At 44.6% G+C, this 18,274-nt stretch overlaps 1 protein-coding gene across 1 annotated transcript in view; it reads left to right on the top strand.

The window, feature by feature from the left end:
- PGM3 (phosphoglucomutase 3) overlaps window positions 1-4,528 on the top strand; it is a 31,263-nt gene extending 26,735 nt beyond the window's left edge. The window contains exons 10-13 of the mRNA XM_075862078.1: window positions 765-881; window positions 2,052-2,174; window positions 3,048-3,221; window positions 3,391-4,528. Of these exons, the coding sequence (XP_075718193.1) occupies window positions 765-881; window positions 2,052-2,174; window positions 3,048-3,221; window positions 3,391-3,480 (504 nt within the window). The 3' untranslated portion in view covers window positions 3,481-4,528. The remainder of the gene's footprint in view (window positions 1-764; window positions 882-2,051; window positions 2,175-3,047; window positions 3,222-3,390) is intronic.
- Window positions 4,529-18,274: the final 13,746 nt, after the last annotated feature.

The following is an 18,274-nucleotide window of genomic DNA, read 5'->3' as shown; positions in this document are numbered from 1 at the left end:
AATTGTGCACTTGTGTTTTATAAATCTATACATTTCCCATGTCGCTGCAAGAGATATGCACCTCTCGGGGGTGCTGGTTCTCCTTGTGGAGATGCAGCTGGTATAGGGAGTCTTACAAGCAATGCTCCCTGGGAAAAAGTATGCAAATTAGCTCCCCTCCAGAAGAAGACACTGTCTCTCTAATGCCACATATAGGTAGCTAACCTGTATGTCAATGTTCAACCCATTAATGAGCCTTAAAACATGACTTGGGATATCAGCCAAACCATAGACGCCCATTTGCAGACATCTGTTTTGGCGTTCTTACTTCTTGTCAGTACTGAGCACGGTACTCGTTGACTGGGTGAGATGCCTTTGACGCAGCTCTCGGGGGATAATGGTTTTCCTTGCAGAGATTCCACTTGCCTAAGGCTCTGTTCACATCTGCGTTGGGGTCCCGTTCTGACGTTCCGTCTGAGGTTTCCGTCAGAACGGGACCCTGAGCAGACACAAACTGACACCGACGGAAACCAGGGGTTTCCGTTTCCGCTATTCCTTCCAGCAAAACGACGGGTCCGGTGCACAAAAGAGACAAACTGAAACCACGGGCACCGGTTCCGTCACCATTGAAATCAACGGTGATGGAAACGGAAACCTCCGACGGAACATCAGAACGGGTCCCCAGCCCAGATGTGAACAGGGCCTATCTAGACATCAATACAACGAGCAGGGTTGCTGTGGTCAAAATATATTCAGACACTTGATACATTGTGTAAATCTTACAGGTCCTGTTTAGTAAAACAGCTGAAGAGCAGATTAGACGGCTGACCAATGTGGGGGCCAGTGATGAAACAAAAAAAGCTGCTCAGATGCTTGAAAATGTCATCAATCTCATTAATCAGGTAAGAAAGGTTGAACTGGTAGATGAACTCCTTGTTTTCTGTAGACTCATCTATGTAGTGTATCTACCACAACAGTGATCAATCCACACAGGACGGACCTGCATCATTCAGCAAAGGAGCGAAGTGTTACATGTGGCTGGAGATCACTGCTCCTTTATGTCACTGTGTGCAGAAGCTCATCCTTGGCACATTCTCCACTTCCTTAAAGAGGCTCTGTCACCAGATTTTGCAACCCCTATCTGCTATTGCAGCAGATCGGCGCTGCAATGTAGATTACAGTAACGTTTTTATTTTTAAAAAACGAGCATTTTTGGCCAAGTTATGACCATTTTTGTATTTATGCAAATGAGGCTTGCAAAAGTCCAACTGGGCGTGTTTAAAGTAAAAGTCCAACTGGGCGTATATTATGTGTGTTACATCTGGGCGTGTTTACTTCTTTTACTAGCTGGGCGTTCTGACGAGAAGTATCATCCACTTCTCTTCAGAACGCCCAGCTTCTGGCAGTGCACAGACACACCGCGTGTTCTCGAGAGATCACGCTGTGACGTCACTCACTTCCTGCCCCAGGTCCTGCATCGTTTCGGCACCAGAGGCTACAGTTGATTCTGCAGCAGCATCAGCGTTTGCAGGTAAGTAGCTACATCGACTTACCTGCAAATGCCGATGCTGCTGCAGAATCAACTGTAGCCTCTGGTGCCGATGTGTCCTCGCTCGTCCGACACGATGCAGGACCTGGGGCAGGAAGTGAGTGACGTCACAGCGTGATCTCTCGAGAACACGCTGGGTCTACACTGCCAGAAGCTGGGTGTTCTGAAGAGAAGTGGATGATACTTCTCGTCACAACGCCCAGCTAGTAAAAGTAGTAAACACGCCCCGATGTACGCACATAATACACGCCCAGTTGTACTTTTACTTTAAACACGCCCAGTTGTACTTTAGAAAGCCTCATTTGCATAAATACAAAAATGGTCATAACTTGGCCAAAAATGCTCGTTTTTTTTAAAATAAAAACGTTACTGTCATCTACATTGCAGCGCCGATCTGCTGCAATAGGAGATAGGGGTTGCAAAATCTGGTGACAGAGCCTCTTTAAGTAATGCCTGAGGCAGCTGTGATTTTATTCTTCACTCTCTGTTTTCATGAAATACGCTGTTCACCTTGTATTTTTAGACCGTGGGAGATGCCATCTCTGACATGTTGGTCATTGAAGCGATCCTATCTCTCAAGGGTCTTACTGTACAGGAGTGGGATGAAATTTATACCGATCTCCCGAATCGCCAGCTGAAAGTAACGGTTAGTTGGTAACTTATTTATATGAAGGGGAGAAAAAGCAAAAGTGGATGAGCTAATTGTTTAGTATTTCACAGTCAGGACTTAGGCCTTGTTCACACGGCGCTCAAAAAACCCGATGTGTAGACGCGTCAAAAACGTTAGCGTTTTTGAAGTACACGTGTTTTGATGCTTTTTCGGTTCGTTTTTAGGACTCCCATTGACTATGGGATTTTGACGTGTTTTTGGCGCGTTTTACACGCCTAGAATTTACCTGATGCTTTTTTACACGATGCGTTTTTTACAATTCGTTTTTCCATTGATGTCAATGGGAAGCTTAAAGCATGCATTTTTTGGCGCGTAAGACGCAGCAAAAACACACACAAAAAAAAAGGGTGTGTGAACAAGGCCTTATTACTGACGTGTGCTGTAAGATTTATTGTCCTGCTGTAACCTATACTACGTTCCAGAAACCTTTAATTAAAACAGGTTGAACTGCTACCAGTAACTGAAAAGCAAAGTCTGTGGAAAGCCTCTGACATTACCACTAGGCATTACCCTTACTAGGATATTGATCGAAAATAAGTAGTAGCTTGCATGTTTACAAGCAAATAACTTTCAAAGTTCACTAGGAAGAAGTCGTTTTAGTGAACTTAACGGTACATTGATGTGACTTTTTTGCAAGTTTTCATTTGATGGTTCCCGTTCGGACATTTCAGCTGAAAACTGCTTTCTATACATGTGGTTTTGTGATTCAGTTTTCCATAGAAAATGAAGTAGACTAAGGTAATGTACCTTACTGAAGGGTACGTGTGTATCCAGAAGTATGCATATTCTGATACCAATTTCTCTACCTCCCAAAGTATCTCCCTGAAATTATTTTGTTGTGGTCATAAGGTTGCAGATAGAAAAGTAATAGAAACAACTGATGCCGAGAGACGTACCATAAAACCAGCAGGACTGCAGGAGAAAATTGATGATCTTGTCAAGAAGTACAATATGTCCAGAGCATTTGTGCGTCCTTCAGGAACTGAGGATGTAGTCCGTGTATATGCCGAGGCGGACACCCAGGTGAGACCTACAGTATTACCAAACCAATAACATAAGGAAAAGACGTGTTTAACATTTTAGTTTTAAATAATTTATTTAGCTTTGAAATATTGGTATCGGGGAGCCTAATGTATACTTTATTGTGAGGCTTTAGGCATTTAATGTGCTTTTTCTTATTTTGCATTGACAGGATAATGCAGATGCTTTGGCGCATGAGGTGTGCTTGGCAGTTTTTCACCTTGCAGGAGGAGTTGGAGATCAACCAAAGCCTCTAAGATGAAGTGGCATTGAATAGAATAGATGCTGTTTCTATGGACTTCTGATTCTGGACATTGCAGCTGTATAATATTCTATGGAACTGGATTTTTCTATTGTAAAAGGTTTACAATTAAGGTTATGTATCACAGATCTATTAGTGTTTTTGTTATCTTCTTACCTGTAATACACCATTTTACAATTTAGGCTAGGGCTCCGCGGCGACTTTGGCCGTGACACAGGACCTGCATCACAGGTAGTGTAAGTCAATGTGGCAGGGGTGCGACCCACAAATTACCGCGACAGTTGCAAATAATACAGCAGGTTTGGATGTCTTGTGACTGTCGTGTCGTGGTCACTGCAACACCGCTCCATTGACGTCCATTACCTGCAATGTAGGCAGGGCGACACAGAAAACTTTGGCCGCTTGAACTGTGTCATGGCCAAAGTCGCCATATAGTCCCAGCCTTACTTTGACTGGTTTGTTTATTATATCAGTCCTTTCAACAATTTTTTTTAGTTCGCTACAACATCTCCATGACGAACTTGATTCAAAATGTTGATTACAAGGGATTTGGAAGCAAGAAATAAATTAATGAATAATAATATGCATAGAATCTATAGCTCTATCCCTAGCATGGGGCAACCTTCCCTGTGGAAACACAAAATGATGGTTTAATTGCTGGCCATAGAAATGAATCTGGATTTATGGTTGAGCACTTGTTTAATGTTGTCCACCCTGGGCAGTCCTTTAGGCCTCTTTGACAGAGCAGTATTTTAGATCAGTATTTGGAAGCTACATAGAGGAAAAGTATAATGGAAACATTTGCTTCTTCTTGTATTTTGGACCCAGTCCTGGCTTTAGCGTCCTAATACTGATCATAAAACTAATCTGTGTAAGTGGCCTTACTGCGTAAAGAATTTTTGGATAAGGCATAATACAATGTTGTAAATTGGCCTGTGTTGTTGACAAATTTGTTGGGCAAGGGGTATAATGTGAGCTCTCTAACTTTCTTTTGGAGCGGTCACACTGGACTTGCATATCAAACAAATAAAATGATGCAATTTATTTACAGTGCTGCAAAAATACAATTTATTAGCATTGTTAAATTGAACTTCATTTTATGGGGAAAAGAATGTACATCTAATGCTTAAAGAGGCTCTATCACCAGATTTTGCAACCCTTATCTCCTATTGCAGCAGATCGGCGCTGCAATGTAGATTACAGTAACGTTTTTATTTTTAAAAAATGAGCATTTTTGGCCAAGTTATGACCATTTTTGTATTTATGCAAATGAGGCTTGCAAAAGTACAACTGGGCGTGTTGAAAAGTAAAAGTACAACTGGGCGTGTATTATGTGCGTACATTGGGGCGTTTTTACTTCTTTTACTAGCTGGGCGTTCTGACGAGAAGTATCATCCACTTCTCTTCAGAACGCCCAGCTTCTGGCAGATCACGCTGTGACGTCACTTCCCCAGGTCCTGCATCGTGTCAGACGAGCGAGGACACATCGGCACCAGAGGCTACAGATGATTCTGCAGCAGCATCGGCGTTTGCAGGTAAATCGATGTAGCTACTTACCTTCAAACGCTGATGCTGCTGCAGAATCAACTGTAGCCTCTGGTGCCGATGTGGCCGACACGATGCAGGACCTGTGAGTGACGACACAGCGTGATCTCTCGAGAACACGGCTGTGTCTGAACTGCCAGAAGCTGGGCGTTCTGAAGAGAAGTGGATGATACTTCTCGTCAGAACGCCCAGCTAGTAAAAGTAGTAAAAACGCCCCGATGTACGCACATAATACACGCCCAGTTGTACTTTTACTTTTCAACACGCCCAGTTGTACTTTTGCAACTCTCATTTGCATAAATACAAAAATGGCCATAACTTGGCCAAAAATGCTCGTTTTTAAAAAATAAAAACGTTACTGTAATCTACATTGCAGCGCCGATCTGCTGCAATAGCAGATAGGGGTTGCAAAATCTGGTGACAGAGCCTCTTTAAAGCTGATTCTTTGAAAACCCATTTACTGTGTTAAATCTATGACGACAAATATATTTCAAATACTTGCCGGTTTAAAAAAGCGACCTTCACCTCTGCGAGCCACTTTGCTTTTCCTCTATTAATGTCATATTGTTTTGTTTTTTAAACTCTTTTTATTGAGTAGAGTTTGGTACAATGTACATAGTTATGCAACAAACAGTACAAATGTTTCTGCACATGTGACAATTATAGCAAATAATGCAAGTAATCACAATAAGACATAAGTTAGAAGTAAAACATAGGATTATGTCTAGCATATCGAAAATAGTCAAGCAGTACAAACTGCGTTGCAACTAGGGATGCATGATGCATCGAAACTTCGATACTGTTTCGATATTTGCATCCCCAAACGGTTTGACACCGTTGTTTCATGTATTTCGATACTTAGCTGTGCGGCCGCACATATATGCCAGTACATTAAATTAAAAAAAATACACATACACCTTTTTTTAATTTTTTTTTACAATAAACATATTCGGTATTGGCGCGGCCGTAATAACCTGCACAACAACTTTTTTTGTGTCATTTATGATGTGTACGCTGTAAAAAAAACTAAAAAAAACCTCTTCACTTATTAATGTAAGGCACGAGGTGTGATGAATTTAACCTCCATGTGCCTCACATTAATAGTAATTAACCCCATTGACCCATTATGACTGAGAAACATAATGGGGTTAATTACTATTAATGTGAGGCACATGGAGGTTAAATTTATCACCACAACACGCACCTCACATCAGAAAATGGAAGAACCTTTTTTTTTTTTATTATTACTGTTGGCAAAGTTTGTTACTGTTGTTTTGGTATCGAAATCGCAATACTACACAAAGTATCGGTATCGAAGTCCAAATTCTGGTATTGTGACATTCCTAGTTGCAACCTATATAGATATATATATATATCAAAGTTTGCCTCCAACCTATGCACTTCAACTAGAAGAGAGTCCTACTCTCAAATATTCAGAGGATAAAAAATTGTTAATGGTCATTCGCACCACACACCCCAGATTTTCAGGAATTTCTTGGGACAGCCTCGGTTTTTATACACCACCTTTTCAAATGGGATTGCAGTATTGACTAATTTTTTCTACTGATGGACCGATGGAGATTGGTCTCCCATCCAACTAATCACTATTGCCTTTCGAACAAGGAACAGTGTTTCTCGTAGGAAAATGCGCATATGGTGTGGCCATGGTGATTCATCTAGGATGCCCAATAGGCATACCTGAGGAGTATTTGGTACCGGAATCATAAGGATATTGGACAGTAAAGAGACCACATCGGACCAAAATGAACGAATGTATGAGCATTCCCACGGCATATGCCAAAAGTCAGTGTGAGGTCTGGCACATCGGTGACACCTGCCATGTGGAATTTATCCCATTTTGTGTATGCGGACCGGGGATAGATAGCATTGGTGAACAAAATAGAATTGTGTTATACAGTTTATTGACCGCCGGAGAGACATTTATCGGGGATTCTAAGGCTTCTTTCCAGTCATCTGTAGATAGACTAGCAATATATGATTTCCATTTGTCCTCTACTGCTAGTTGTGTGGATTTGAGTTTGGTTCTTAGACTGAAATAAGGCCTTGTGGACCTTGAGAGGTGAAAATGCCTATCAAAGGGTATTCTGAAATAGGGCATGTATGATTTGGAAATTAACTCTGGAGTGCGTGACGCAATTGCAGGTATCTAGAAAACAAAATGCTAGGTAAGTTAAAGGCTTCCTGCAACTGTGTAAAAGATCTGAGTGTAATTTACATAAACATCTCCCAACACCTTAACACTATGTCATATCCAGAAGGTAATGTCCTCCAATTCAAGGAGGTATGGAAACAATGGTACTGTGCAGGGTAGTGCGTTGTATTGGGTTACACTTTTAGCGGCATGCCATACCTGAGGAAGCATGCAACATGGAAAGAGGGTTGGCTTCTCTAATATCGGCCGTAACGTAGTGGTTCTTAGCTGGAAGGCCACGTAGTATTCTACAGAGGATGCTATAAGGGTTTGCGTCCAGGTCTGTAGAAAACGTAATTGTCCTGCCAGAAAATATAACAAAAAATCTGGGACAGCCATTCCCCCTTGGAGTTTGGGTCTCCTCAAAGTGGCTGTGCTTAGTTTATGTGTAGAATTTCCCCATATGAAAGAGGTAAGACCGGATTGTAGTTTAGTGAAGAAAGATTTTGGGATAGGACCAGTTCCAATAGGTACAGACCCTTAGGGAGTAAAATCATTTTGATTAGGTTTATGCGACCTGAAGCAGATAAAGGAAGTGTTCCTCACACCTGGCATTTAGATTCAACATATTTAAGAAAGGGGTAGATATTTTTGTCATGAGATCAAGTAGCTATTTTAGTAATGTAGATACGTAAGTATTTTAAATCTGCTACTACTGGCAGATTATGGTACACATCCGGCCACCTGTTATCCCACAACGGCATGAGAGCTGATTTGCTCCAATTAATTTGAAGACCTGAGAATGAGCCAAATTCATCCATAATATGAATAGCTCTTGGTAGCGATACGTCAGGGTCCGCCATAAATGGTACTAGGTCATCTGCATATAGGCCCACTCGGTCTTCCCTGCTTCCTAAAGTGAAACCCTGGTACATGGAGTCTTGTCTGATACGGAGGGCCAAGGGATCAATTGCTATAGCAAATAAAAGGGGTGATAAGGGACACCCCTGACGAGTGCCCCTGCCCAGTGTTCCCTATAAGGTGCGCAGCCGCGCACCTTCCACAGTCCGCCTGCTCACTAAACTTTAAAGCCTGCGCACTGAATGGGCAGATGCAGTGGCGTCGCTAGCACCTGAGGGGGCTCCAGTGCTAGCGACAGCCACATTCACTTGTATGTGCGTCCTCAGGACGCACATACAAATGAATACTATAGGCTGCAGGTAACGTTAGGCCTGTAGCCTATAAGGCACTGGGAGTCGCGCAGGCCGGCATGATCAGGGCCGGCTTTAGGGGTGTGCGATCTGTGCGAGTGCACAGGGCGATGCACCCTCCCAGCATGTAAGGGGCACCACTGGGCTCTGCTCTGTCCTCAGCTCGTTTCACGTAGTAACCAGGAGCGGAGGAGGAAGCTCCGCCCACAGCCTGTCCTGCAAGAAACCTGTGATCCTGTCAGCATGGAGGGAGGGTAAGTGTCACTGTGTTTGTGTATATGTGTGTGTATATGTTACAGTATATGTGTGTTTATATGTTACAGTATATGTGTGTGTATATGTTACAGTATGTGTGTGCGTATATGTTACAGTATGTGTGTGTGTGTATATATATATATATATATGTGTGTGTGTGTCTATGTTACAGTGTGTGTGTGTGTGTGTGTGTGTGTGTGTATATATGTTATAGTGTGTGTGTGTGTGTGTGTGTGTGTGTGTGTGTGTATATATATATTTTACAGTATATGTGTGTGTGTGTGTGCTTATGTCTCTTTGTAAGTTTGTGTGTTTAATATTAAAGTAGAACAGCTAAAATGAAGATATCTGTGCTGCCCCCTATATACTCTGCTGCCCCTTATATACATTTGGAGGTGCACTGCATTATATATACGGGGCAAGGTAAGTACAATCATTTTTTTTAAGGAACTGTAGCAGTATATACAAGGGGAGGAGGGGGGCCGTGTAGCGCTATATACAAGGGGAGGAGGGGGGCTGTTTAGCGCTAAATACAAGGGGAGAGAGGGCTGTGTAGCGCTAAATACAAGGGGAGAGGGGGCTGTGTAGCACTATATACAGGGGGGAATTGCTGTGCAGCTTTATATACAAGGGGAGGAGGGGGGCTGTGTAGCACGATACAGGGGGGAATTGCTGTGTAGCACTATACAAGGAGAGGGGGCTGTGTCGCACTATATAGGGGAAGAGGGGGGCTGTGCAGCACTATACAGGGAGGAATTGCTGTGTAGCACTATATACATGGGGAGGGAGGCTGTGTAGCACTATATACACATGGGGAAGAGGGGGGCTGTGTAGCGCTATATACAAGGGGAGAGGGGGGGCTGTGTAGCACTATATACAGGGGGAATTGCTGTGTAGCTCTATATACAGGGGGTCTGTGTGGCGCTATCTACAGGGGTCTGTGTGGCACTATCTACAGGGGGATCTGTGTTGCACTATACAGGGGGCTGCGTGTGGCGCTATCTACAGGGGGGTGATGCTATCTAAGGAGGGCTGTGTATGTCGCTATCTACAGGGGGTGAAGCGGTCTACAGGGGGGGGTGAAGCGGTCTACAGGGGGGTGTGGCGCTATCCACAGGGGTCTGTGGCACTATCTACATGGTGTGTGTGTGTGTGTATCGCTATCTACAGGCGGTCTGTGTGGCGCGATCTTTAGGGGCAGTGGTGTAATGAAGAATTCTTTCATTGATGCCTATAATTGGTGTTTATAACTCTCTATTTTACTGCTGTACTTGTAATATAGTATTTAAAAAATAAATTTAAAACTAATTTAAAATAAGTTTTCTTATTCTCTTATTTAGTCTCTATATTAGCGTTTACTGGGGGTATTCCTTTTGGTCATCTGATCGCCCACCATTGATGGAGACTTGCCCTGCTCCCTAACTGCCTCGCTCAGGAGCTGCCAAGACTTAGACGGAACATTGCCCCTGCCCAAAGCAAAGTAACTTGAGCATTGACCATTTACTAGGATGTTGGATCTGGGCTTCTTGTACAATATAGACACCCATTGAATAAACCGGGGATCAAGGCCAAAGCGACTCGATCTCTAACAGGTATGACGACTCCACCGAGTCAAAGGTTTGGCAGCATCAAACGAAGCCAGTGCCCACCTTTCCCCCCTAGCAACACCTGCCTGGGAAACCACTTAGACTCTCTGTATGTTCTCCGTGGTACTCTTGCCCGGCATAAATCCAGATTGATCTTGATTGATTATATTAAGAATAACCGAGTTGAGACGATAAGCTAAAATTTTTGTCAGAATCTTCTAGTCAACATTTAGTAGTGATATGGGCCGGTAAGACCCACATTCCACTGGATCCTTATCTAGTTTCAAGAGCACCACAACAGTAGCATTGTAGAGGGAATCCACGGGGATTCCACCTGGGCCTGGTGACTTTCCCGTGGCCATATCAGATATCGCCTTTTCTATTTCTGCTAAAGTAAGGTCCGCTTCTAGTAGCTGTTGGTCTTCCATTGTTAAATGTGGGAAGGAGATAGTATCTAGATATATCACCATATTAGCTTGACTACCAGCAAATTGAGTCAAATATAGTTGTTGGTAGAATACTTTAAATCTATTCAAGATCTGGGTATTTTCTGCAAGGATTTCCTCCTGGTCTGAAGCTATCTTAAAGAGGTTGTCCGAGTTTTTTTTTTTGTTTTTTTTTTACATTTACAACCACATTGCACATATTTTCAATTTCTTAATATACTTACCGTTGCAATCTTGCTTCGGTTCTCCACTCTGGCTACTTTTTCCTGCTCATCACACCGACGTCACGATTTCAGCCTCCTCCACTGTCGTGTCGTATACCCATCACATGGTCTCGGACCAGAGAGACCTCGGATGGTATACGACACGTCACTGATGACGTGTCGTTTCTGCGGGTGCTTGTTCTTTAGTGCCCGCCCAGCCCATGTAGTTGTTCACTGTGAGCGCGCCTGTGGGTGTTCACAGTGAACAAGGACGGCACCTACGAAACACAACCCCTTATAGGTATTGAAACACAGCCCTTATAGGAAGTGACACACAGCCACTTGTAGATACCCCTCACAAACACCCTCCGCCTTTATGAACATAGCGCCACTGAGGCCGGTGATTCCGGTCCAGAACGGATCTCTTGATGTCTCTGTCCATATATGGACAGAGACATCAAGCGAAGCATCCAGGAGCGGAATCCACAACCACAGTGGGATTCCGCGCCTTCGGTGAGGTACAATAGCGCTACGTACAATAGCGCTAGGTACAGGTGGGGGGAGGGGCTGTGTGACATCTATGGAAGTGGGGGATGACATCTACGGAGGTGTTGGGGTGCTAAAAAAGAATGTCAGCAAGGAAACACAAGTACAGGGAAGGATGTCAGTGGGGACGAGCAAGGACAGCACACATGAACTCTTGGTAGGCTGTACATGCATGCTCATTACAGCCTGTAATGCATGCAGGGAAAATAAGTATTATCAGAAGGAAACGTCAACAAACCGGACCTGGAGTGCATGTAAACAAACTGCGCTAAATTCAAAGAAGATGTGTGATGAGTGTATTTTTTTATATTTTTTTTTAAATACTGCTTTATTTATGTTGTCTGTATAAGGGGAAATGTTTGAAACACTTTTTGAAAATATGATGGCATCTCGGACAACCCCTCTAACCCCAGCCTATTTTAAACCTTAACCCCTTCCCGACATGCACCGTACATGTACGGCGCTGTCGGGAGGTGCTTCCCGCAAAGCGCCGTACATGTACGGCGCAGTGATGGTGCGGGCTCAGAAGCAGAGCCGGCACCATCACCGCGGGGTGACAGCTGTATTATACAGCTGGCACCCTCCTGTAACTGCCAGGACCGGAGCTACTCTCCGATCCGGCAGATTAACCCCTCAGATGCTGCGCTCAATAGAGCAACCCAGTGATGCAATCGCTGGGTTGCTGTGGCAAGCGGACGCCAGAAAATGGCGTCCGAGTCTGCCTTGTACGGGAGCCGATGAGGACCCGCCTGCGGCGAGTCCTCATAGGCTTGCTGTCAGTGAATAACTCACAGCGCTAATACACTGCACTTCGTATGTAGTGCAGTGTATGGGCATGCCCCCACGTGGCGGATTTCCTCCGCAACTGTCCGCATCAATGCCGCACCTAATCCGGGTTGCGGATTACGGCTGCGGATCTGCCCAAAATGTGCAGTAAATTGATGCGGACTAGCTGCTGCGGACTGCGGAAAAAGTGCTTCCCTTCTCTCTATCAGTGCAGGATAGAGAGAAGGGACAGCACTTTCCCTAGTGAAAGTAAACGAATTTCATACTTACCGGCCGTTGTCTTGGTGACGCGTCCCTCTTTCGGCATCCAGCCCTACCTCCCTGGATGACGCGGCAGTCCATGTGACCGCTGCAGCCTGTGATTGGCTGCAGCCGTCACTTAGACTGAAACGTCATCCTGGGAAGCTGGACTGGAGACAGAAGCAGGGAGTTCTCGGTAAGTATGAACTTCTATTTTTTTACAGGTTGCTGTATATTGGGATCGGTAGTCACTGTCCAGGGTGCAGAAACAGTTACTGCCGATCGCTTAACTCTTTCAGCACCCTGGACAGTGACTATTTACTGACGTCTCCTAGCAACGCTCCCGTAATTCCGGGAGCCCCATTGACTCCCTCAGTCTGGCTGTAGACCTAGAAATACATAGGTCCAGCCAGAATGAAGAAATGTCATGTTAAAAAAGCAAGACGCATCCGCAGCACACATAACATGTGCATGACAGCTGCGGACTTCATTGCGGAATTTAGAATCTCCATTGAAGTCAATGGAGAAATTCCGCCATGAGTCCGCAACCAGTCCGCCACTGCTCCGCAACAGACAGAGCATGCTGCGGACACCAAATTCCGCTCCGCAGCCTATGCTCCGCAGCAGAATTTTACGCATCGTCTAAACGAACACTTCTAAATTTAAGTGGAAGTCAATGGAGAAACGGCTCCGCTGCGGATTAACGCTGCGGAGTGTCCGCAGCGGAATTCAAGTGAAATTCCGCCACGTGTGAACCCAGCCTATTAGAGTAGCGATCGGGGCATCAGGCCCTCATGTCCCCTAGTGGGACAAGTCAGAAAAGAAAAAAAAAGATAATAAAAATGTGGTAAAACAATAAAAACACACACATTTCAAATAAAAATAAAGCTAAACTGACTTTTTTCACATAGTAAGTCTTTTATTATGGGAAAAACCGTAAAAATGTAAAAAAAACTATACATAATTGGTATCGCCGCGTCCGTAACGACCCAAACTACAAAACTATTATATAATTTATCCCGCACGGTGAACGGCGTAAAAAAAAAACCATGAAAAACAACGCCAGAATCTTTGTTTTTAGGTCACATCTCCTTCCAAAAAATGCTATAAAAAGTGATCAAAAAGTCACATTTACTCCAAAATAGTACTAATAAAAAACGACAATCCGTGCCGCAAAAAATAATCCCTGACATCGCTTTGTGCACGCAAAAATAATAAAGTTATGGGTCTTACAATATGTCGACACAGAAAACAAATGATTTTATAAAAAAAGTGATTTTATTGTGCAAAAGCTGCAATACATAAAAAAAACTATATAAATTTGGTATCGCCGTAATCGTATCGACCCGCAGAATAAAGCTAACATGTAATTTAGGGCGCACTGTGGATGCCGATAAAAAAAAAAACAATAAAAAACTATTCCAGAATTGCTTGTTTTTGGTAATTTCCTTTACCAAAAAATGAAATAAAAAGTGATCAAAAAGTCGTATGTGTTCTAAAATGGTACCAATAAAATCTGCAGCCCGTCACGCAAAAAACAAGCCCACACACCACTCAATCAACTGAAAAACAAAAAAGTTACGGCACTAGTAATGCGGTGATGAAAAAACATCTCAATGCGCAGGCCGGAGGGGAACATTCCTTCAGTTTCAGGGCCCTAGTATTTAGGAACTAGGAAAGGGAAGGGACATAGCACATCCGCTGGAAGCGAGGGTGCCCGTATTATACCAGCGCAAAACTTTCCCAGTAATATTTCCCAAACTACGAAGGAGAAAAAGTCCCCAAAACGTGCAGAGCGTTACAGAAGGGGGATAAGAAAGAAAACCGTTTATCAGTGCGACACCGGCCTGTGCATAACGGATCGCTTCACATCGTAACACACATGTATGGATAATTGTATTATTTACCACATTATTATACCCTCTTATTATGCCCTGATGTTCTCCGCACAGAAAACATATGCCCCACATTATAAACTGAAATACCCGCAAAACCCCAAACAGAAATATTATAACCAAGCAAAATCCATGCTCAAAATGGCGGTCTTTCCCTTCTTAGCCCTACAGTGTGCCCAAACAGCAATTTATGGCCACAATTAAGGCATTGCCATACCCGGGAGAACCCGCTTAACAATTTATGGGGTAAGATTCTCTAGGGGCACAACATATTGTGCGGTGAATGGGCAGATCAGTGGAAAAATTGCAATTTTCACTTTGCACAATCCACTGCGTATTCATTTCTGAAAAACACCTGTGGAGTCTAAATTCTCACTACACCCCTTGATAAATGCCTTTAGGGGTGTAGTTTCTAAAACGGGGTCACTTTTGTTTGGTACATCAGGGGTTTTGCAAATGCAACATGGCGTCCGCAAACCATTGCAGCAAAATCTATGCTCCAAAAGATAAATACCGCTCCTTTTCTTCTGAATGCTCCCAGTGGCGTAACTACCGCGGTAGCAGCAGTAGCGGCTGCTACGGGGCCCGGGGCTTGAGGGGGCCCAGGCCGCCAGCCGACACGCCCTCCCAAATGCCCGGTGGCGCCGCTAGCAGCCGTTATGGCTGCTACAGGGGTAGCACCGCTACTGTGGGGCCCGCGCCACCGAGCCTTACACAGGCACTCTCATGCCTATAGGTGTCGCTAGCACCGGAGGGGGCCCCGGTGCTAGCGGCAGCCAAATACATGTATTAGCACTGAATGGCCGGGCATGTTCTGTGCCTGACCATCCAGTGCCTTACAATGACACTGATTGGCTAGCGGCGCGATGACATCATCGAGCCGCTTCCATGCTTGGAAGGTGCTGATTGGCGGGGCAAGTCATTCTGCCCCGCCAATCAGCGTCATTGAAGGACGCTCATTCAGCTCCTGCAGACATGCTCAGAAGAGAGCATGTCTGCATCGCCAGTGAACAGCGTGGGAACCGGAGAATGTGAGTATGTCAACTTTATATATTATTTTCCTCATAAAAATGTGAATGGCATTATCTATAGTGGGGGGGGGTCTATCTACAGGGGGGGGTCGTCTTTATGTGGGCTATTATATATAGGGGGGTCTATATGTGGGGCAGTAGCTACAGGGGGGTCTATATGTGGGGGTGTGGGCCACTATATACAGGGGGGTCTATATGTGGGGTCTATATGTGGGGCACTAGCTACAGGGGAGGTCTGTATGTGGGGATGTGGGCCACTATCTACAGGGGGGTCTATATGTGGGGCAGTATATGTGAGACACTATACAGGGGTGGGCTATATGTAGAGCACTATCTATAGGGGAGCTATTTTTTAGGGTACTTTCTATAGGGGTGGGCTATGTGTGGGACACTATATACAGGGGTGGGTTACCTGTGGGGCACTAGCAACAGGGTGGCTATATGTAGTGCACAGTCTACAGGGGTGGGCTATATGTGGGACAATATCTACAGAGGTGGGCTATACGTGGAGCACTAACTATAGGGGAAGCTATATATAGGGCAGCACGGTGGCTCAGTGGTTAGCACTATTGCCTTGCAGCTCTGGAGTCCATATGTGGGCACTATCTACAGGGGCTTCTATGTAGGTCACTATCTACAGGGGGCACTATCTACAGGGGGCACGGTGTGTGTGTGTGTGTGTGTGTGTGTGACAGTTATATTTAGATGTGTTGAGAATTTTAACTTTGTTTACAGGTGCAGAAATGTTTTAAAAGTGAGAAGCCATCATAGATGTCTGAACTGGAGGGAGAAGAAAAGAACTAGAATCTGAGACGTCACCGGTGAGTCACTTAATGTAAATGTTTATTCTGCCTCTAATCAGTATTGTAGTCACTGTATGATCTGCAGCGAGATGATGGTGGTATGATTTTTTTTTTGTGAAACCGCATCTCCCAGCATATCCTTATCATTGTTTCGGCCATGCTGGGAGCTGTAGTTTTACGCCGTACAAACCTATGCGCAGTGGCGTAACTACCGCTATAGAAGCCGTAGCGACTTCTACGGGGCCTGCAGCATGAGGGGGCCCGTGCCACCCGCCGGCACGGCCCCTCCCATGGCCGCAGGCTCCGCTAGCAGCCGCTATGGCTGCTACAGCGCGACGCCACTGAAGGGGTTGTTCCTACAAAAGACATGCATCCCCTAACCACAGGATAGGGGATACATGTGGGATCGCTGGGACGCCCAGCGATGAGGAGAACGGGGGACCGAAAGTCCCCCCTAAGTTCTCCATGACAAACCTCGGACTTCCGTAGACTGTCTGCAGCTCCATGGAAATGACTTGCGCACCGGTCGTGCTTGTGCGCATGCGTGACCAGCGCTCCTTTCATTTTTATTGAACTGCGCAGACGCCGGAAGTCCGAGGTTAGTCATGGAGAACTTCGGGGGACTTTCGGTCCCCCGTTCTCCTTGTCGCTGCCAGCGATCACACATGTATCCCCTATCCTGTGGATAGGGGATGCATGTCTTTTGTAGGACAAACTATAGGCCGTTTTTTTTTTTTGCGGGGGGTCTGTATGGCGTAATCTACAGAGGTGGCTGTATGGCGTTATCTACAGAGGGGGTCTGTATGGTGTTATCTACAGAGGGGGCTGTATGGCGTTATCTACAGGGGGCTGTGTATGGTGCTATCTATAGGGGGGCGCTGTGTGGTGGAATCTATAGGGAGGCACTATCTACAAGGGGGGGGGGGTTGTGTGATACCCAGCAGAGGGGGGGGGGCCCCAGTCAAAAGTTTGCTATGGGGCCCAGTCTTTCCTAGTTACGCCCCTGAATGCTCCCATATACGTAAACAGCGTATTATAACCACATATGGGGTGTTACCGTACTCGGGAGAAATTACTTTACAAATGTTGGGGTGCTTTTTCTTCTTTATTCCTTGTAAAAATGAAAAATGTTGATCTAAAACTACATCTTGTTGGAAAAACAATTATTTTTCATTTTCATAGCTTAATTCTAATTAATTCAGCAAAAAACCTTTGGGATCAAAATTTTCATTATACCCCTAGATGATTCCTCAGGGGGTGCAGTTTCCCAAATGGAGTCACTTTTGGGGTGTTTCCACTGTACTAGTACTACAGGGGCTCAGCAAATGTGACATGGCGCCCAGACACTATCCAAAATCCAAATGGTGCTAGTTCCATTCTGAGCCCTACCGTGTGTCCAAACAGATGTTTGTGACCACATGTGGGGTATTGTTTTACTCGGGAGAAGTTGCTTTACTAATTTTATGGTGCTTTTTGTCCTTCAGTCCTTGTGGAAATGAAAAAGAAATACCTAAACCTACATTTTATTTGAAAAAATGTAGATTTTCATTTTTACGGCCTAATTCCAATAAGTTCTGTAAAACACCTGTGGGTCAAACTGCTCACTGTACTCCTAGATAATTTCCTCATGGGGTGTAGTTTCCAAAATGGGGTCACTTGTTGGGGGTTTCCACTCTTTTGTCCCCTCAGGAGCTTTGCAAATGCGACATGGCCTCCGCAAACCATTCCTGCTAAATTTGAGTTCCAAAAGCCAAATGGCGCTCTTTCCCTTCTCAGCCTCGCCGTGTGTCCAAATAGCCGTTTATTACTACATGTGGGGTATTGTTTTACTCGGGAGAAATTTCTTTACAAATTTTATGGTGCTTTTTCTCCTTTAGTCCTTGTGGAAATGAAAAAAAATTAGCTAAACCTACATTTTATTTGAAAAAATGTAGATTTTCATTTTCATGGCCTAGTTCCAAAAATTTTTGAAAAAAACCTGGCCGGTCAAAATGCTTGCTACACCCCTAGATAAATTCCTCGAGGGGTATAGTTTCCAAAATGGGGTCACTTGTTGGGGGTTTCCACTGTTTTGTCCCCTAGGGGGCTTTGCAAA

This window comes from Rhinoderma darwinii, chromosome 4, assembly GCF_050947455.1.
Source record: "Rhinoderma darwinii isolate aRhiDar2 chromosome 4, aRhiDar2.hap1, whole genome shotgun sequence".
Lineage (NCBI taxonomy): Eukaryota > Metazoa > Chordata > Amphibia > Anura > Rhinodermatidae > Rhinoderma > Rhinoderma darwinii.
This window is presented reverse-complemented; position numbering and strand designations above follow the sequence as displayed.